At 40.0% G+C, this 18,354-nt stretch overlaps 1 protein-coding gene across 2 annotated transcripts in view; it reads right to left on the reverse strand.

Annotated features, from left to right (window-relative positions):
* The window catches only part of GRK4 (G protein-coupled receptor kinase 4), a 70,029-nt gene that overhangs the window by 3,577 nt on the left and 48,098 nt on the right, over window positions 1-18,354 (reverse strand). For both annotated transcript variants that reach the window (XM_065404697.1, XM_065404698.1), the window contains 5 exons: window positions 9,214-9,404; window positions 5,344-5,381; window positions 3,228-3,317; window positions 1,321-1,529; window positions 190-327 (listed from right to left, as the gene is read on the reverse strand). In XM_065404697.1, coding sequence (XP_065260769.1) covers window positions 190-327; window positions 1,321-1,529; window positions 3,228-3,317; window positions 5,344-5,381; window positions 9,214-9,404 — 666 coding nt within the window. The remainder of the gene's footprint in view (window positions 1-189; window positions 328-1,320; window positions 1,530-3,227; window positions 3,318-5,343; window positions 5,382-9,213; window positions 9,405-18,354) is intronic.

Consider the following 18,354-nt stretch of genomic DNA (forward strand, 5'->3'; position numbering starts at 1 on the left):
TCTTAAGTCTTTGCACAAAATTCAGGTCAATCATCTACAAATATTGCCACCTCCCTATTCAACCCCCTTTGCAGATAATAACTAGCTTCTGCATGCACCCTTCCTATTTTCCAGTGCAAATTGATTTAATTAGCACAGAAGTATATTGTGTCTATTTAAGTACTAGATACATCTGTCTCATCTACTTACATCTGGTAAAAACGGAGGTTCTAACATGTTTGCTTCCAGTCTGTTGAAGTTAATATTCTTGAAAATGGGATGCTGCTTTACAGCAGCAGCCCCATCTCCAGTGCACCCCAATCGTTCCTTTGGATCTTTGGCAAGTAACTGCACAGAAATAGTAAATATACCACTGATTAGTCTTTTATACTTGCCCTTTTAAAAATTATCTTTACAGTATTTTTCAATAGAAATATATATATAGGATTTTTTTGGCTCCTTTGCTTACTGAAATCTGCAATTGAATGCTGTACCAAAGTGTTAACTTTTAAAGAACTGGAAATCTGAAATATGTGGCTTAAGAGCATTAAAGTATTTTCGTTAGACCAGTTTAAATTACAAACATTCTGCTTTTTAATTATTATAGGTTCTACCCATAGTTTAATGAGCTGCTAAGTTATCTCTATGTACTTATGTTTATATACTTGGTGATCATATATGCTTTGCCACATATCTTGCTTTCCTCAAATGCAGATCTAAAATTGTTTCAGTATGTTAGTAACTCTAGACAAGATATTTTTGTAAATCAACCATAACAAACATATATATTATAAATATTATTTTTCTAAAAAACTCTTCAACTGTGTAAATGCATGTTATCTACCAAATTTAACTGGATTTTACTTCAGTCAATAAAGGTAAAAAACCCAAGCTGTCCTATTACATGGTCTTTTTCTTTACACAAGAGAACTAATATGCTGCTTTTCTACCACATCTTCCCCATATTAAATCCCAGTTTTTTTCTGTTGAGATGGCTTAACTCTGCCCTTGGTTATGCTACGTTCAAACTGTGGTTTAGCTTGAGGCTATGGACTACCACATCTATAAAGTACACCATTTTGTAAGTTACAACGCAACAAACATGAAGAGAAGTCCTCAGTTCCTAAGTCGACAACAACAGCATGGAACTGTTTATGGACTTCTATCATATCAATAGTTGAATCACAAAAAGAGATGAAAACGACCTATGCAGGTCACCTAAGCCATGTCACCTGAATTATGAAAAATTTCCAACAAAATAAAGACACTAAAATTTAAAATTTCAGCTCTTTAAAGAGTGTTAGAAATTTAATTTCCAAACCTCTACGTCTCTTCACCCACCATCCTGCAGATGGATTTTGCCTCCTCTGAGAATTTGTCCGAGTACACTTCCTGGTCTTCCTTCACTCTTCGGTCTATCTCATTCAGTTTGACCTTTTCCTTACGCTTCCTGAATGGTGATTGTCCCTGAATCATTTCATAAATTAGGCAGCCAAGACCCCACCAGTCAGGGCTGAATGTATAGCTTTCATTGTTGAGGATTTCTGGAGCTACCAAAAATAAAAAATAGAAAGATTAATGTGTTTTAGTTTTTTTCCATTATTTGATCAGTAAAACATATCCACTAAGCTAACATTGCACTCTCCTAAAAACAGTCTGTACAGTAATAGTGGATGTCCAGAATTACAGGAAGTCCTCATTCCCATATTAAGGACTCTTTTGCTCAGCTAACTGTAGGTCCTTAATTGCTTCTTTTCTAGATCAATATGATCCTTAAGCCATTTTTTAAATGAAGGTAAAATTTTCACAAGCTAAGCACCTAAGTGACTTAGGAGTCCAAGCCACATTTTCAAAAGTGACTTGTGCACTTAGGAGCTTAGAGTCAAACAATGTCAATGAGATTTAGGTGCTTTTGAAAATTTTACCCAGAATAATTAACTTTCTGAGATGGCTACATCTAAAATTTAATTTTGTAATTTTATCAAACATGACCTTGTGAAGCTGGCAGACCAGGTGCCAGCTCATGCCAAGGTGCCTAGGCCTCATTGAACACTTTCAAATGCATCGCTGGAAACCATTCTTGCTTACTTGTTTGTTAGCATTATCAAAATAAATATTAGAGTTATAACAATGTGTTTAGACTTTATGGAATGCTTGTGGGATGCTGCATGTATTAATCCTACTTATATCTGTATCCCATGTTATAAGGTAATGTTTAAACGTTTTCTCTGTAACTATAAAAATGTTTGTTAAGACTGTAAATTCCTCTCAGTCAGGAGACAAGCATTACCATGTGCGAAATATTAATTTACCCCAAGAGGTGTTATTTCCTGGCCATCTGGAAGGACTACTGAATCCAAATGGGCCACTGCGGAACAAAGACTTTGTCAATTGTTCTCCCCACCCACCCATGAAGAGGTTATGTGCAGGAGCACTTATCCTATCAGCTTGGATTCTATGGGGGGGGGGGGAGAGAGATAAAAATCCCTGACAAGGAGAAACTGAATGTTTTATAGTTTCTGGACTCTCAGGGACAAATATTCCTAAACATAAGCAAGAGATCCCCATGCTGCCTAGCATGGGCCAGCCCGAAAGGACATATAGAGCTGCTTATTATAGAAGCTTATAGTACCTTTTTAACCCTAAGGCTAACTCATTTGTGTACATATGTTTTTTAACCTTGTTAAAAAAAACAACTCTTATTTATTTTCTTAGTTAATAAATCTTTAGTTAGTTTATTACAGGATTAACTACAGGTGTTGTACTCAGATCTCAGCCCAAAGACTACTGACCTGAGGTAAGAGACTAGTCCTTTGGGACCGGGAGTAAGCTGAATTTTGTGATTTTTGGTATAAAATGACCATCTATCACATAGTCCAGCTTGCCTGGGTGACAAGATAGACTGGAATGCCCAAGGGGACTGTCTGTGACTGCATAGTAAGACTGGTTAGTATGTTAGTAGTTCACACTTGTTACTGGGTTGGTGAAATCTAATGATATAATATACAATCAGATTGGGGTTTCTACCCTGCTTTTTGACAGTCTGCCCTGAGGCTGGAACTCACGGTTGTGAGCCATTACAGACAGCATGACACACCTATTCACATACTGTATCTTTTCTTCACACTAATAATGTCCCAAAACCAAATCAAACCCAGTATGATTCTGTATTCTAGAGTCACCTATACTTAAGCAAGTGTAATTGACCTCACTAGTATGGTTTAGCTAGCTACAGGCATTTTACATACCCATGTATCCAACTGTTCCAACCCGCCCTCGGACTGTTTCTCCTTCTGGGATCTGCACAGCTAATCCAAGATCAGAAATCCTGATGTGTCCTGTTTACATTGAAATTAATTACACAAATTCAACAAGGAATGAAGTATTAGCATTTTCAAATATATGGGATTTCCATAGTATCCTTCACCCTCCATCCCACCAAATCACTTATTAGACCTAAGACATTACCTACACAGACAGAAGGGCTTCTCCCACGGGCATAGGTAGTATATCTCCCCGAGAGGTGGTATTTAGTTCAACCGAAGAATTCTTCGGTCTACCTAGCGCTGGTCTATAAGGGGGGTTAGGTTAGTATGGCTACATCTCTGAGGGGTATGGATTTTTCACACCCCTGACAGACTTAGTTATCCTGAAGTAAATTCCACACCCCTGAGAGACATAGCCATAAGCTCTTTAATCAATTTAATCAAAAAACATCTTTGTGTCGTCTTATCCTTCCATTTTACAAATTGGAAAAAATGAGGCACAGAACTGATATGCTCAAATTCACACAAGAAATTTGTGGCTGAGCATGGTACAGAATACTTCACATGAAAACATGACTGTAGGCTGAATAGGCTTTCTGAGTTTCCATTTCAACTCCTATGTTTATTCAGCAGCCACAGGAATGGCAATATAGTATCATATTTAAGTCTTTATTATACTGTATTAAGCTTCTTGACTTCTTAGTAGAACATTGGAGCTTGCTCCATTTCATTCTTTACGTGAGAAAGATTATGCAAAATTGTCAGTTTCCTCTCAAAGACATTGTAATAACTAGAACAGAGTGAAAAGTAGAATATCCATCCCACAGGAAATTCTGATATTTCAACATTTGTTTCACATACTGAATCAAAATGTTTCAAAGAACAAGTTCCAAATCAAAAATTTTTGAAAGTGTAAAATTAAATTTAATTAAGTTCAAATCAGTTCATTAAACTGCATCAGCCAATGGTTCTGCAATGCCTCAAGGAGTTGTAATTCAGATGTGTCATGCCCTTATTCCTCTGCATAGGCCAGGCTCTCTAATCAGATTACGTCTACTATAATACACTACACTCATTTAACTCCCATAAGGCACCATGTTGCTTGGTGAGAGGGGAGACCACAGGGCATCAGGGGAGAGAGTCCACCCAGGGAGCCCATTCCATAGGGAAAAATGGGAGCAACACAAATTACCCAAACTACAACATTCATGAGATACTGTGTCACTGCAGGCAGTTGAAATTTAATGTTGAACTGACTCAAAATTAAATATTTTGGTTCAGTTCAACAAACCAAAATATTTTGATTTGGGTTGGATCTATTCCTAACAAACTAATTGATTTTTGTGCTGCGAGAAAAAAATCAAAATAATCAGGCAAAAAATCTAAATTTTCCCCACACAAAAAAAAATCAGTTTGGTAGAAACTGTATTTTCCATTGGAAAAATCATTTAAATGGAAAATTTCCAATCAGCTTTAGTAATAAGATAAAGAAAACACATTTTGATAGCTTTTAGGACAGGGGCAGTGTCTTCATACATGTTTGTACAGTGCCTAGAATAGTAGGGCAATCTCAGTGGGGGTCTCTAAGCTTAACTGTAGTATGAATATTACATAATTTTGCATAGAGCATTTAGAAGCAACTGATAAAAATTAAGAATATCAAATATAAATTAGCACACAAGTGGAAGATCCTAGACGATGATGCCCCATTTTGTAAATGTCTCAGACCAAGTCTTTTACTCCTGGGGGAATTCTGTACTACTGTGCATGCCTGTATGAATTCTTGTTTGCAGAATTCAGGTAAAATTGTCTTCCAGTCAACACCGTGAAGACCTCAATTAGCCACATTAGATCCAGTGCTAAAAGCTGTCTGAAAGAATCAAGGAATGAAATTGCAGTGTGTTCTATTACTTTCGGTAAAGCAAGAACAGCCAATCTTTTTTCCACTCATATAAGCACACTTGCATGCTAATATTTTATTAATTATGTCTCTGGTATTGTAGAGAAATTGCTAAACCACCTTAAATATCTTTGCACTATACACAGAATACATTTATACATTTTTAGTGTACATGCCAAGAAGTTTATGTTTATTTACCACAGTCATCAAGGAGAATATTTTCAGGCTTCAAGTCTCTACAAAGCAAACAAAACAAAAAGCCAGTTATCTAAAAGGGAAAATTATAGCCACTATCAAGTGTGGGTTTTGCAGAAACTACAAAATTGCTTTCCGTAGAAAACCGTGACTTAAGTGTGAAGAGACTATAAGAATCTCAAGTTTTGCAACTTTATTGTTTATAATACATATTTAAACAACAACCTGATGAACTATAGATTAAGAAGTTTTAGAGTAGAAATTGTCAGAAACTGATCCCCTTCCCTGCAGAAGACTTTGATGAATTCAAAACAAAATTTCCCTGGAAAATGTTGACTTTGGGAGATGGGGGAAAATCTAAACCCATACACATCCAAAAGATGTGAAAAAGATTTTAGGCAAGACCCGGGTGTTGAGTGTTTTGACAGAAAAGTTGACTTTTCCTTGGAAAGCAGATACTCTTCAGGAAAAATAAAATGTAGCTGATTTTCAATGAAACATTGAGTTTTCAGCTACATTAAATTTTTTTAACTTGAATCTGATACCAATATAGGTAGAGAACATAAGAACATAAGAATGGCCATACTGGGTCAAACCAAAGATCCATCCAGTCCAGTATCCTGTCTGCCGACAGCGGCCAATGCCAGGTGCCCCAGAGGGAGTGAACCTAACAGGTAATGATCAAGTGATCTCTCTCCTGCCACCATCTCCACCCTTTGACAAACAGAGGCTAGGGACACAATTCCTTACCCATCTTGACTAATAGCCATTAATGGACTTAACCTCCATGAATTTATCTAGTTCTCTTTTAAACCCTGTTATAGTCCTAGCCTTCACAACCTCCTCAGACAAGGAGTTCCACAGGTTGACTGTGAGCTGTGTGAAGAAGAACTTCCTTTTATTTGTTTTAAACCTGCTGTCCATTAATTTCATTTGGTGGCCCCTAGTTCTTATATTATGGGAACAAGTAAATAACTTTTCCTTATTCACTTTCTCCACACCACTCATGATTTTATATACCTCTATCATATCCTCCCTTAGTCTCCTCTTTTCCAAGCTGAAAAGTCCTAGCCTCTTTAATCTCTCCTCATATGGGACCCGTTCCAAACCCCTAATCATTTTAGTTGCCCTTCTCTGAACCTTTTCTAATGCCAGTATATCTTTTTTGAGATGAGGAGATCACATCTGTACACAGTATTCAAGATGTGGGCATACCACGGATTTATATAAGGGCAATAAGATATTCTCGGTCTTATTCTCTATCCCTTTTTTAATGATTCCTAACATCCTGTTTGCTTTTTTGACTGCCGCTGCACACTGCGTGGACGTCTTCAGAGAACTATCCACAATGACTCCAAGATCTCTTTCCTGATTAGTTGTAGCTAAATTAGCCCCCATCATATTGTATGTATAGTTGGGATTATTTTTTCCAGTGTGCATTACTTTACACATTTATCCACATTACATTTCGTTACCCAATCACTTAGTTTTGTGAGATCTTTTTGAAGTTCTTTACAGTCTGCTTTGATCTTAACTATCTTGAGCAGTTTAGTATCGTCTGCAAACTTTGCCACCTCACTGTTTACCCCTTTCTCCAGATCATTTATGAATAAGTTCAATAGGATTGGTCCTAGAACTGACCCTTGGGGAACACCACTAGTTACCCCTCTCCATTCTGAAAATTTACCATTTATTCCTACCCTTTGTTCCCTGTCTTTTAACCAGTTCTCAATCCATAAAAGGATCTTCCCTCTTATCCCATGACAACTTAATTTACGTAAGAGCCTTTTGTGAGGGACCTTGTCAAAGGCTTTCTGAAAATCTAAGTACCCTATGTCCACTGGATCCCCCACGTCCACATGTTTGTTGACGCCTTCAAAGAACTCTAATAGATTAGTAAGACACGATTGCCCTTTACAGAAACCATGTTGACTTTTGCCCAACAATTTATGTTCTTCTACGTGTCTGACAATTTTATTCTTTACTATTGTTTCAACTAATTTGCTCAGTACTGACGTTAGACTTACCGGTCTGTAATTGCCGAGATCACCTATAGAGCCCTTTTTAAATATTGGCGTTACATTAGCTATCTTCCAGTCATTGGGTACAGAAGCTGATTTAAAAGGACAGGTTACAAACCATAGTTAATAGTTCCGCAATTTCACATTTGAGTTCTTTCAGAACTCTTGGGTGAATGCCATTTGGTCCCGGTGACTTGTTAATGTTAAGTTTATCAATTAATTCCAAAACCTCCTCTAATGACACTTCAATCAGTGACAATTCCTCCGATTTGTCACCTACAAAGGACGGCTCAGGTTTGGGAATCTCCCTAACATCCTCAGCAGTGAAGACTGAAGCAAAGATTTCTCTTTACATGCCTCTTCCCCAAAATATCATGTTAATATGTGTCTGATAATTCTGTTCCTTACTATCATTTCAACCAATTTGTCTGGCAATGAAGTTAGGTTTATCAGCCTGTAATTGCCAGGATTGCATCTCAAACCTTTTAAAAAAAAAAAAATCAGTGTTACATTAGTTACCCTCCAGTCATCTGGTACAGAAAGCCGATTTAAGTAATAGGGTACATACCACAGTACATACCACCGTTAGTAGTTCTTCGATTACATACATGAGTTCCTTCAGAACTCTTCGGAGAATACCATTTGGTCCTGTTGACTCATTACCATTTAATTTAAAACTTGCTCAGCAACTAGTGAAAGCTACTGCAACTGTCATCCACTTCTATAAACGCTCATTTCACTCAAACCATTTAAAAAAGGAAAAGGAATCAAATGCTGTTTATGAATAATTGGCATATTGCTTCTTAATTAACCAAGAAACACACTAGTACAGATATAGACAGCAGAAAAGCCTTTTCATTATTGTTATGATAGACTACTAACCCAGTATGGAAGAAACATCAATAGTTATATACTATTAAAGAAAGAAAATTGAAGTACTTTCAAATTAAAAGTAAGATTAAGGGAAGAAGGATGATTTTGTATTGAAGCCACAAGTCTGAAAGACCTGGATTTTATCTCTGACTCTGCCATTGACTTCCTGTAATACCTTGGGCAAGTAATTTGACCTTTGCATGTCTCAATGTCTTCTCCTTTCCCAACATTTTATCTATGAGGAAAAGAGTCCCATTTTTTTATAATTTTATGCACACACTCACAAGCCCAGGTTATACTAGGTGCTTTACAGAACAAATAAAGAGGCAAGATCCTTGACCCAAAGTGTTTACAATTGAGTTGCTCCTCACTCATTGCAGCGCATCTAATGTACAGTAGAGGTTAATGACAGACGCAGACCATAACAATAAAGTCACATGGTTATTCAGTTATGGTCTGTGCACATCTTGATGGTTCCGTTAATTTAATAAAAAAAAGTCTTGTGGGAGCCAGAGCCTGGGCTAGGGAGGCTGCCATGGATTATGAGACATATATTTTAGATGGGTGCCATGGCAAGGGGCATTCCCTCGTTGTACAGCATTCACCACCACTGAATTTGTACATGCAGGGATCTCCTCTCTCCACATCTGAATATTGCTATGTCCCTGACACACATCATTTTCCAGGGAGAATTCTTCTGTTATTTTATAGTCAACCATGGATCAATGCTTATTTTAAGTGTATACAGACTTTTTGGATCAGAATTTTAACGGAAGAGGGACTAGGAAACAGCATTTCCAATCTACAGTCAGAAAAAAAAACACCGTACAATTCAATGGAACTAATAGATCATTAGCACACAGAAATAGGTATACAAAATAACTTAACAGCTTTCAATAAGAAAAGTCAATTTAATCCTATATGCAAACATGCAGAGTTGACAAGTTTCAAGGCATACATTCTTGCAGTTAACACTTACCTGTAAACAATTCTCTCTCTGTGTAAGTCCTCCAAGCCGCAGCAGAGCTCTGCAGCATAGAAAACAGCCCTTTCTTCATCAAAGCCAGGATTTCCCATGTTGTAAATGTGAAACTTCAAATCCCCTCCATTCATAATGGTTAATACTAAACATAGGGCATCTTTAGTCTCATAGGTGTAGGATAAACTAACCTAAAGACAAAAAATACTTGTTGGTTCATTCATGACCCCCAATTTCATCCCTTCTTTCTAATTCAGTCAGTAGATAGTACTTTTATAATCAGCCAATTAAGCAATAGGTTAACTCTGCTAAAGTTATGTTTTGGACAACCAGCCATTTTAATTTCCCAGAGAGTACGGGGAAAACCCACAATCAATCACCACTGTTAACTTTGGGGCAAAAGAGTCCAAACTGATTATTAGCCGAGACCAATACCACAGTATGATGAAATCTTGTACAGGAGAATGGCTTATGCCCCCTGAAACACCACCCAGATATTGGATCTCTTATTGGCTGTGCCCTTCCGTTTTCAGTCCACATGGATGAAGATAACTTGCACACAGAGTACCTTTCCATGAACACTTAGAAATGCATAATCACGGTTTGTAAAAAGTGAGACTTAGAGAAGCACACAGAGAGGCTGTAAATTGCCCCAAGTCAAACAGTCAATGACACACCATGATATATAACCCAGAATGCCCAACTTCAAGTCCCTTACTCTAGCCACTAGAATAGTTATTTCCTTTCTTGATAACAGCATCCTCTAACAGTGAAATGAAGAGCTGCATGAAGCCAAGCATAGTATCTCCTCTCATTGGTTGGCTGGAGGCACAGTATCCAGAATGAGGCATCAGCAGGGCAGGCAGAGAAGTGAAAAAGCCATAGGGGTAGGAGGAGACAAACAAAATAAAAATACAAAGTGGAAAAAATCTACATCAGAACAGCCACAGGAGTCTGTATAGCATCCTGCATACAAAATACATCTCAAAATGTTTGATTAAAATTCAATACAAACAGAAACACAGATCATACATTGTCCAAGAAGTGAACTATGGACAGTATGGTAAATAAAAGTGAAACACTCAGTTATAAAGCCAATACCCAGACACTTAAGGTATGTCTACACTGCAATTAAAAACCTGCAGCTCCTGGGGGTTGCGCTGCAAGGCTGTTTCATTGCAGTGTAGGCTTCCAGGTTCAGGCTGGAGCACAGGTGGGAGAGTCCTGGGCTCCAACCTGAACATGGAAGTCTACACTACAATGAAACAGCCCTGCAGCTCGAGTCAACTGGCACAGGCAAGCTGCAGGTGTCGTCTAACTGCAGTGTAGACATACCCTAAGAGCCACAAACAAGAAGAGATTATGTGCTTTAAGAAATAAAATGTTGATGAGATGAAGAAATATAGGGATGCTGTTCCAGACCACAGAACTGAAGAAGGAAGCCTAGTACCTGTGGCAGGATTGTGTGAAAAGAGGTAAGACTAGAGAGACACCTTGTGGCTATTTCTAGACTAGAATTCTTGCTGAGGCTGGTACTCAAGTTAACTGGCAATTAAATGACTTAACACCACAAACATTTGTTCCAGGAAACGGAACATTGTGGTTTACCCTAGAATTCAGTGGGTCTTAATTAGCATTTACAAAGGTGTTAAGCAACTTCAGTTAACTGGCAGTAAAATCTCTAGCCTAGACATATCCTGTATGTGAAGCAAAACTGTGGAAATATTTAAAAATGCAGAAGGCAGTTTTAAACTGGATCCTATTCAATGTACCTGGGCAGTGGCAATTTTCCTATCAAAACTGTGTCTCATTCATATTCCTCATCCTGCCCATGTGCTATACAATGGCCTGATCTACACTGGGGAAGGGGGGGGAAATCTATCTAAGTTACGGAACTTTAGCTACGTGAATAACGTAGCTGAAGTCGATGAACTTAGATCGACTTACCATGGTGTCTTCACTGCGGTGAGTCGACTGCTGCCGCTCCCCCGTCGACTCCGCCTGCACCTCTCGCCGAGCTGGAGTACAGGAGTCGACAGGAGAGCGCTCGGGGATCGATAAATCGACATACGCTGGGATCGATCGCTGCCCACCGATCCAGCGGGTAGTGTAGATATACCCAATGTGTTCATGTCTGTGCATGTTTGGGGAACTCAGCTATTCCTTGTTTCCTCAAGGTGCAGCAAGACAGAAGATTGTTTCGCACATGAAGCAAATAAACTTTGAGATATCTTCCTACACAAAATCTTGGGCAATAAGGTGACTGGCTAAGAGAGGTACAGATGGTTAGGCTGATGCATCTATGCAACAGAAAAACTAGGTTAGAACCAAGTTGCAGCCTGATAATCCCATTCCAGCCCTGACTGTAAGTAGGGATGACACATGATACACTCACAGTATTAGAAATAGTGTGTCAAATAGGGGCAAAAGTCAAATGCAGAGTCAGTCATGTTATAACCTTATAACTGCAATGTAGACAGGTCTTTAAGGTGTCCTGCTAGTCCCACTAGACAAATGCAACTCCCAAGTGAAATGAAGTCTGAACCAGCCTCTAATTCTTTCACATATAAATCCCATGTGAGGGAGATTCAATATTACATATTTTATTTCTCAGAGACAGACAGAATGGTGGCCACCCTTATCAATTTTTCAGCAGATTCTATATTGACAAATTAGGTGATACATGAGTTAGTGCTTAAAATTAACTGGCCTTCATTTTTGAATTTGAACATTTTTGCTTTGAAAACTAGCTATATGCTCATTACCATGAACAGATGGGTTTAGCATTGGTCACAGAACGGGAAGAGAGTCAATAGTATTACTAGATTAAAGCCAGAGGGAACATTATGATTATCTAGTCTGCTCTCCGGCATAAAAAACACCATAGAATTTTTTTATGTGATTCCTGTATCAAACCCAATAACATCTGTTTGAGAAAGAGCATATATTTTAGAAAGACATGTATTCCTGTCAAAAGATGGAGAATCTATCACATCCCTAGGTAAATTGTTCTAACAGTAAATTATGCTCACTTAAAAATTTGCACCTTATTTCTAGTCTGAAGTTGTCTAGCTTCAGTTTCAACCATTATATTATACCTGGTCTACTAAATTAAAGAGCAATTGTCCAGTGTCCAATTAGCTGATAAACCAGTATTGGAAGGGGATTTAAGGGAAGGTCTCCTGTAAAGAAGCTTGGGGCTCCTAAAGTCTGATACAGTGGGGAAACAACCCTCCCCCCCTTTCCCCAGCCTCCCTTAACTTTCATATGAGGAGCAGGCAACAGGGTCCCAGCAATGGCCTGGGACCAGGTTGGGAAAGGGGAGTCCCAAATAGATGGAAATAGAAGAAAGAATGAAGACCTGAACTGTATTCATAGATTCATAGATTCTAGGACTGGAAGGGACTTCGAGAGGTCGAGTTCAGTCCCCTGCCCTCATGGCAGGACCAAATACTGTCTAGACCATCCCTGATAGACATTTATCTAACCTACTCTTAAATATCTCCAGAGATGGAGATTCCACAACCTCCCTAGGCAATTTATTCCAGTGTTCAACCACCCTGACAGTTAGGAACTTTTTCCTAATGTCCAATCTAAACCTCCCTTGCTGCAGTTTAAGCCCATTGCTTCTTGTTCTATCCTTAGATGAACAAGTTTTCTCCCTCCTCCTTATGACATCCTTTTAGATATCTGAACACTGCTATCATGTCCCCTCTCAGTCTTCTCTTTTCCAAACTAAACAAACCCGATTCTTTCAGCCTTCCTTCATAGGTCATGTTCTCAAGACCTTTAATCATTCTTGCTGCTCTTCTCTGGACCCTCTCCAATTTCTCCACATCTTTCTTGAAATGCGGTGCCCAGAACTGGACACAATACTCCAGTTGAGGCCTAACCAGCGCAGAGTAGAGCGGAAGAATGACTTTTTGTGTCTTTCTCACAACAAACCTTTAATGCATCCCAGAATCATGTTTGCTTTTTTTGCAACAGCATCACACTGTTGACTCATATTTAGCTTGTGGTCCACTATAACCCCTAGATCCCTTTCTGCCGTACTCCTTCCTAGACAGTCTCTTCCCATTCTGTATGTGTGAAACTGATTGTTCCTTTCTAAGTGGAGCGCTTTGCATTTGTCTTTATTAAACTTCATCCTGTTTACCTCAGACCATTTCTCCAATTTGTCCAGATCATTTTGAATTATGACCCTATCCTCCAAAGCAGTATGATTTATTGCTGGGTAATCCCAGATAAGTTAATACAGCTGCCACCTAATTAAGCTACATCCATTGCATACTCATCCTGAGTGGCCAGGATAAAGAGGAAGTTGTTTTCCTAAAAAAAGTTCAAAGTAGTACCAATGCAAAACAAGATTTAAATCAATGAATTAAAACAAGGTTTCTTGCTTTCTAATTAAAAATCATGATTAAAATTGGTGATTTAAAATCAATGTGATTTAAATCAATCCACCCTACCTGTAATGGTCTCAGTCATGCCATATAACATGGTAATATTGCCTCCCTATTTCAACTTGATATATTCCTACCTAGAGATCCAAGGATCACATCTGCTCTTTTAGCAACCACATCACACAGGGAGAGTTAGAGTAAGATTACTTTTATTCTTTTGAAGTGATGTTACACAATTGGAATCTCCATCATTGGAGATTTTTAAGAGCAGGTTAGACAAACACCTCTCAGGGATGGTATAGATAATACTTATCTTTGAAAAGTCACAGAAGACGGGAGAGATTCCAGAAGACTGGAAAAGGGCAAATGTAGTGCCAATCTATAAAAAGGGAACATAAGGACAACCCGGGGAATTACAGACCAGTCAGCTTTATTTCTGTATCCGGGAAGATAATGGAGCAAATAGTTAAGCAATCAATTTGCAAACATCTAGAAGATAATAAGGTGATAAGTAACAGTCAGCATGGATTTGTCAAGAACAAATCGTGTCAAACCAACCTGACTGCCTTGTGGATGGGGGAGGAGGGGGAAGCAGTAGACATGGTATATCTTGACTTTAGTAAAGCTTTTGATACTGTCCCACATGACCGTCTCATAAACAAACTAGGGAAATGCAACCTAGATGGAGCTACTATAAGGTGGGTCCATTACTCTATGGGAATGGTTTTCCAACCAGTTGTTATCAGTGGTTCACAGTCATGCTGGAAGGGCATAATGAGTGGGGTCCCGCATGGATCAGTTCTGGGTCCGTTTCTATTCAGTATCTTCATCAACGATTTAGATAATGGCACAGAGAATACACTTATAAAGTTTGCGGACGATACCAAACTGGGAGGAGTTGCAAGTGCTTTGGAGGATAGGATTATAATTCAAAATGATCTGGACAAACTGGAGAAATGGTCTTAAGTAAATAGGAGGAAATTCAATAAGGACAAATGCAAAATACTCCATTTAGGAAGGAACAATCAGTTGCACACATACAAAATGGGAAATGACTGTGTAGGAAGGAGTGCTGCAGAAAGGGATCTCGGGGTCATAGTGAAACACAAGCTGGGTCAACAGTGTAACACTGTTGCAAAAAAAGCGAACATCATTCTGAGATGTATTAGCAGGAGTATTGTAAGCAAGACACAAGAAGTAATTCTTCCACTCTACTCCGCGCTGATTAGGCCTCAACTGGAGTATTGTGTCCAGTTCTGGGCACCACATTTCAGGAAAGATGTGTACAAATTGGAGAAAGCCAAGAGAAGAGCAACAAAAATGATTAAAGGTCTAGAAAACATGACCTATGAGGGAAGATTGAAAAATTGGGTTTGTTAAGTCTGGAAAAGAGAAGACTGAGGCCTGGTCTACACTATGACTTTAATTTGGATTTAGCAGCGTTAAATCGAATTAACCCTGCACCCGTCCACACAACGAAGCCATTTATTTCGAAATAAAGGGCTCTTAAAATCGATTTCTGTACTCTACCCCGACGAGCAGAGTAGCGCCAAAATCGATATGGTCATTTCGAATTAGGGTTAGTGTGGCCGCAATTCGATGGTATTGGCCTCCGGGAGCTATCCCAGAGTGCACCATTGTGACCGCTCTGGACAGCAATCTGAACTTGGATGCACTGGCCAGGTAGACAGGAAAAGCCCTGCGAACATTTGAATTTCATTTCCTGTTTGCCCAGCGTGGTGAGCACAGGTGACCACAGATAGCTCATCAGCACAGGTAACCATGCAGGCCGATAATCGAAAAAGAGCACCAGCATGGACCGTACGGGAGGTACTGGATCTGATCGCTATATGGGGAGCTGTCGGAGGCCTGTATCCCGAGAAAGGGAAAACGGTTCGTAGGCAGGAGATTTAGACCGAGCTGGATGAGCGAGCATCTCAGAGGGGTGATTAAGAAAAAACAGAAAGCGTACAAAGAGTGGAAGAGGGGAGGGATCAGCAAAGAAACCTACCTTATTGAGGTCAGAGCATGTAGAGATGGAGTGAGAAAGGCCAAAAGCCGTGTAGAGTTGGACCTTGCGAGGAGAATTAAAACCAATAGTAAGAGGTTTTATAGCCATATAAATAGGAAGAAAACAAAGAAAGAAGAAGTGGGACCGCTGAAGACTGTAGATGGAGTGGAGTTTAAGGATAATCTAGGCATGGCACAATATCTAAACGAATATTTTGCATCGGTCTTTAATGAGGCTAATGAAGGGCTTAGGAATAGAGGCAGTGTGACAGAGGGGAATAAAGGAGGGGGGGTTGACATTACCGTATCCGAGGTAGAAGCCAAACTCGAACAGCTTAACGGGACTAAATCAGGCAGACCGGATGATCTTCATCCGAGAATATTAAAGGAACTGGCGCGAGAAATTGCAAGCCCGTTAGCGATAATTTTTAATGAATCTGTAAACTCAGGGGTGGTACCGTTGGACTGGAGAATAGCTAATGTGGTTCCTATTTTCAAGAAGGGGGAAAAAAGTGACCCGGGTAACTACAGGCCTGTTAGTTTAACATCTGTAATATGCAAGGTCTTGGAAAAAATTTTGAAGGAGAAATTAGTTAAGGACCTTGAGGTCAATGGCAATTGGGACAAATTACAACATGGTTTTACAAAAGGCAGATCGTGCCAAACCAACCTGATCTCCTTCTTTGAGAAAGTAACAGATTTTTTGGATAAGGGAAATGCGGTGGATCTAATATACCTCGATTTCAGTAAAGCGTTTGATACGGTACCGCATGAGGAATTATTGGTTAAATTGGAAAAGATGGGGATCGATATGAAAATCCAGAGGTGGATAAAGAACTGGTTAAAGGGGAGACTGCAGCGGGTCGTACTGAAAGGTGAACTGTCAGGTTGGAGGGAGGTTACCAGTGGAGTTCCTCAAGGTTCGGTTTTGGGTCCGATTTTATTTAATCTATTTATTACTGACCTCGAAACCAAATGTAGAAGTGGGCTGATAAAGTTTGCGGATGACACAAAGTTGGGAGGTATTGCCAATTCGGAGAAGGATCGGGATATCCTGCAGGGAGATTTGGATGACCTTGTAAACTGGAGTAATAGTAATATGAAATTTAATAGTGAGAAGTGTAAGGTGATGCATTTAGGGATGACTAACAAGAATTTTAGTTATAAGCTGGGGACGCATCGGTTGGAAGTAACGGAGGAGGAGAAGGACCTTGGAGTCCTGGTTGATCGCAGGATGACTATGAGTCGGCAATGTGACGTGGCCGTGAAAAAAGCTAATGCGGTCTTGGGATGCATTAGGCGAGGTATTTCTAGTAGGGATAAGGAGGTGCTGCTTCCGTTATACAAGGCACTGGTGAGACCTCATTTGGAGTACTGTGTGCAGTTCTGGTCTCCCATGTTTAAAAAGGATGAACTCAAACTGGAACGGGTACAGAGAAGGGCCACTAGGATGATCCGAGGAATGGAAAACCTGTCGTATGAAAGGAGACTCGAGGAGCTCGGTTTGTTCACCCTAACCAAAAGAAGGCTGAGAGGGGATATGATTGCTCTCTTTAAATATATCAGAGGGATAAATACCAGGGAGGGAAAGGAATTATTTCAGCTCAGTACTAATGTGGACACGAGAACAAATGGATATAAACTGGCCGTCGGGAAGTTTAGGCTTGAAATTAGATGATGGCTTCTAACCATCAGAGGGGTGAAGTTCTGGAACAGCCTTCCGAGGGAAACAGTGGGGGCGAAAGACCTCTCTGGCTTTAAGATTAAGCTTGATAAGTTTATGGAGGGGATGGTTTGATGGGATAACGTGATTTTAGTCAATAGGTCAATAACGTGCCATCGCTGATAATTAGTATCAATGGTCAACGAGGGTCTGGCTGGAAAATCTTGCCCGCATGCTCGGGGTTCTGCTGATCGTCATATTTGGGGTCGGGAAGGAATTTTCCTCCAGGGTAGATTGGCAGAGGCCCTGGAGGTTTTTCGCCTTCCTCTGCAGCATGGGGCAGGGGTCGCTTGCTGGAGGATTCTCTGCGACTTGAAGTCTTTAAATCATGATTTGGGGACTTCAACAGCTGAGTCAAGGGAGAGAATTATTCCAGGAGTGGGTGGGTCAGCTTTTGTGGCCTGCATCATGCGGGAGGTCAGACTAGATGATCATAATGGTCCCTTCTGACCTTAAAGTCTATGAGTCTATGAGAGGATTCAGTGCTAGCAGAACTTCGTTCGAAAAGACGAAATGCCAAAACTTTTGAAAAAATCGCCAAGGGCATGATGGAGAGAGGCCACAATAGGGACTCAGATCAGTGCCGTGTGAAAGTCAAGGAGCTCAGACAAGCCTATCAAAAAACAAAAGAGGCAAACGGTCGCTCCGGGTCAGAGCCGCGGACATGCCGCTTCTATGCCGAGCTGCATGCAGTTCTGGGGGGGGCCACCACCACTACCCCACCTCTGACCGTGGATTCCGAGGCAGGGGTAATCTCATCAGCTACACCTGAGGATTCTGCGGACGGGGAAGAGGAGGAGGAGGAGGAGGACGAGCTTGCGGAGAGCACACAGCACTCCGTTCTCCCCAACAGCCAGGATCTTTTTCTCAGCCTGACTGAAGTACCCTCCCAACCCTCCCAAGCCAGTATCCAAGACCATGACCCAATGGAAGGGACCTCAGGTGAGTTTACCTTTTAAAATATAAAACTTGTTTTAAAAGCAAGCGTTTTTTAATGATTACTTT

The sequence above is a fragment of the Emys orbicularis genome, chromosome 5, assembly GCF_028017835.1.
Source record: "Emys orbicularis isolate rEmyOrb1 chromosome 5, rEmyOrb1.hap1, whole genome shotgun sequence".
NCBI classification, from domain to species: Eukaryota; Metazoa; Chordata; order Testudines; family Emydidae; genus Emys; species Emys orbicularis.